Source organism: Pavona decussata, unplaced genomic scaffold (assembly GCF_977016875.1).
Source record: "Pavona decussata unplaced genomic scaffold, jaPavDecu1.1 SCAFFOLD_32, whole genome shotgun sequence".
NCBI lineage: Eukaryota > Metazoa > Cnidaria > Anthozoa > Scleractinia > Agariciidae > Pavona > Pavona decussata.
In genome coordinates, this window is record NW_028145455.1 from 544,155 (window position 1) to 547,500 (window position 3,346).

The following is a 3,346-nucleotide window of genomic DNA, read 5'->3' on the forward strand; positions in this document are numbered from 1 at the left end:
ACATGAAGCCTCAACTTGTTGTTTTCGGGTGCTTGTTGCTAACCAGTGAAGTTCTCGTCGCAGGCTCAGTTTAGCGTCACTGCTGCTCAATGGAACAGAAAAGTAATGGTGGCAGGTGTGTTGTGATGAGCGTACAGAACAAGTGATTTCCTCCATGACTCCTGGTTATCTTCCAATGATCCTGGTCCCATTAATTTCGTGGCGACATAAACTAGCATGAGAACAAATTGGCCTTGGGATTGCAGTCAGCGAAGGGATGCCATCGTCCCTCTCTCGTGCCGGGCATTAAATTTGGCGGTGAAATCTCCTTGGAAATCTTGGAATGACAGCCGAGCACGAATCTAGACAGCAGTCGAGCTCCTCTGAAATCGCTCTGCCCGACAAATTAGCGAAGATCAAGAAAGCCGATGACTTCCCGGCCATAAAATACAAATGGAACAGTAATGAGGTATGGTAGAATTGATGTTGTTGCTTAGTTTTTTGACGATCGATAAAGTTTGTTGCCAGTTATAATCACGCCAACGTTTTTCTCGTCTTGTCTGCATCCAATGTCAACATTGGTTTGTTAAAGCTTTTGAACTATGAATATTTTTGAAAAGTGCCTTCTCCGTGCTTTTCGCGTTTCAGCTTGACCTCAAGATAGATAATGTTAAAAGTTCCATCGATAAACTGTCTAAAATTGAATCATTTCTGCGGCATGATCGTACATCGTGCGTACGTGACAGCTTAGTTTAGTTTAAAGCTTACATTTGTTTTTCGAAAGTTTTCTCTGAAAGGTTATCTCTCCGAGTGTTTGGTTTGGATAAAAGGGCGGATAGAGGAATAATCAAATGGCAAACAGAGTTTCTTCGAGAAAGAGAGACAAAAATTCAATTTCACATATCGCGTCTAAAATAAATGCAAACCATGATCTTGAAATCAGTGTAAAATTTAGCCTTGCGATAGCTTTAGGCTAAAGTTTATAAGCTTGCCAAATTCGTATTTATGATTTATATAGTTGTAGTGGTATTTGATAGAAAAACATCGTATGATCTGTCATCTTAAGAAAATATTTTTGTTTGACAATAATTTATTGACATTAAGCTTAGATATTCCCAATAACAGTGTATTTTAGGGTGTCCCATTTGAAGGGAAAGGTTGTTGATTTCAGTTTTTGAATGCGACATTATAACCATTGGGACGTTTTTAAGTGTCATGTAAATATTTTCTGTACAGAATTTGTATGAATATTTTAGCCTTTCAGCCCCTTGGAAACCACCCCCATTCCATGATCCAGTAATTAATGATGAAACTGAAATTGGCAGGAAAAATATTTTTCCTGTTGTTGTTTGGAGCCAATCCTTGGCCAAAGGCAAAAAGATTTTAAAAATTGTTTCTTAAAGTCACAGATATTTTTATTGTCCAGTATGTAGGATCTGAAAAAAATTTCTAGTTTATGCCTCAAGCTAGCACTGGCAATATCCCTTGGAGATGCTAATAATTATTGTTTCATTTCTGCTCCAAAAGCAGGTATCTATTATTTATGATAGCAATAAATGTGTTGGCAGTTTTTCATTTTGCATAACTGTTAGTTCTTCATAATTTTTGGCAAGACGTCCTTACCAAAAAGGTGTTGATTCATTCATGAATTAGTGGCCTTACAAGTGTAAATGTACTACAAAAGTCGAAAAAGAGCCAATATTGTTTATAGATTTGGAGACATCTTTTACAGATATTGTTATTAATCATTGTGCCATTGTCGTCACACAAACACTGAATTGAATGCATAAAATTTCTTTGAGTAATTTGAGTGCTTATTTTCGCACACTATTATCAAGTGTGTCTTAAAACTGTTTTTCATTTGGGGATTTAAATCATTTAATATTTGTCAACTTGTAGAGTATTTATTTTGCTTATGAGATTAAAAAGTAAAATTTGCATCGCAACATATTTATTGGTAAATTTTGAGGTTTCTGGGTACCTGATTTTTTCCCGAAATTATAGCTCACAAAAGATAACATCTATGAAAAGTGACTTAGAATAAGATATTTGTTTTTCAGTATTTTATCAATCTATTTCTCTTATCTCATTTTAAATCCAAAATCCTGTTGAAAAAGAAAGAATGCATGACTGATTACTGTTTTCATTATTTTCTGTTGATTTTTTTTCCAGTGCATTTTTCCTTTAAGTTTATTGAATTTGATGCTTGCTTTTCTTTCTTTATAAGACAGTGTACTATTTTTAGCTTGAAAAAATTGTCATTGTTTCTACTTTTATTTTAGTTTGGAAGGTCATAAAAACTACAAAATCTCATGAAATTGCGTCTTATCATTAGGTGAACTTTAATCCTTTCTTTTTGGTTCTCATTATCTTGCCAAAAAGAAAACATTCTAGTCTGTAAAGCATAACAGCTTGCCAATGATTTCATAAATATTTAACTCATTGCTGATCAATGAACTTGGGGGGTTGGTTTCTGAATTAAGGTTGGCGATACTGCAAGACATTCAAGCTGATTGCAGTTGGTAACCAGGCAACCCCATGAGATGCAATCATATGGCACCATCACACTAATAAAATCAGTGGGAAAGGAAAAAGATATTTACTATGGACATGCACTGTACATATAGCTAAAGGGAGCCCTGGAAGGGTTGGGAGCAGAAAGTTGAAGATGTGAAGCTATAAGCAAGCGATAATATGCTAATTATTTGCCATGAATAAGCCTGCTGTATGGCATTAAAAGCTCCTGCAAATCAGGGAGCTGCCCCACATGTTTTCAATCGGGTAGATTTGTTTCCTCTTTGAAGATGCTCAGAAATGCTTTTTCCGGCCTTTTCTGCAATAACTTTTTTCAAGACAGAGGGCAAAGTTTTTCCCAATATGCACAAGTTACCTAGGCCGGTGAATAACATTTTTTTACAAGAAAATAAGGCCAACGTCTTGCGACAAATCCACCCACTGGTTTATGAATAAGATCAAAAAATTCCGCCCGCTGATGGAACCAATCAGATTGCATGATTTACAGAATTCTCCCCGCCTGCACACTGAGGAGAAAAGAATAAAAATATTCATTTGTAATCAGATTGTTTACAGGCAAAGAGACAAGTGCAAAATTGGTGATGGCCTTACAAATGCCAACCTCCTTATATTTACTTTATGAATATGAAGAACTGCGAGAGAGCAAATATGACCTTTGCACCCACCACCCACAAAGTGGCGACATTTCTAGAAGATGTGTATCAATGGTGACTTGTGCATCATTGCATACGGAACCTGATTGAAAGCAGGATATCTCTTGCTTTGTCTCCCTAAATTTAGTGAACTGCAGTAAAAGGAAATCTTCTACAACCCAAGATTAACTTGTTATAAT

At 36.0% G+C, this 3,346-nt stretch overlaps 1 protein-coding gene across 1 annotated transcript in view; it reads left to right on the forward strand.

Moving 5' to 3' along the window:
• Window positions 1–3,346, forward strand: part of LOC146484496 (calmodulin-binding transcription activator 1-like) — a 26,376-nt gene continuing 23,030 nt past the window's right edge. The window contains exon 1 of the mRNA XM_085104567.1: window positions 1–448. Within this exon, the coding sequence (XP_084960693.1) occupies window positions 323–448 (126 nt within the window). The 5' untranslated portion in view covers window positions 1–322. The remainder of the gene's footprint in view (window positions 449–3,346) is intronic.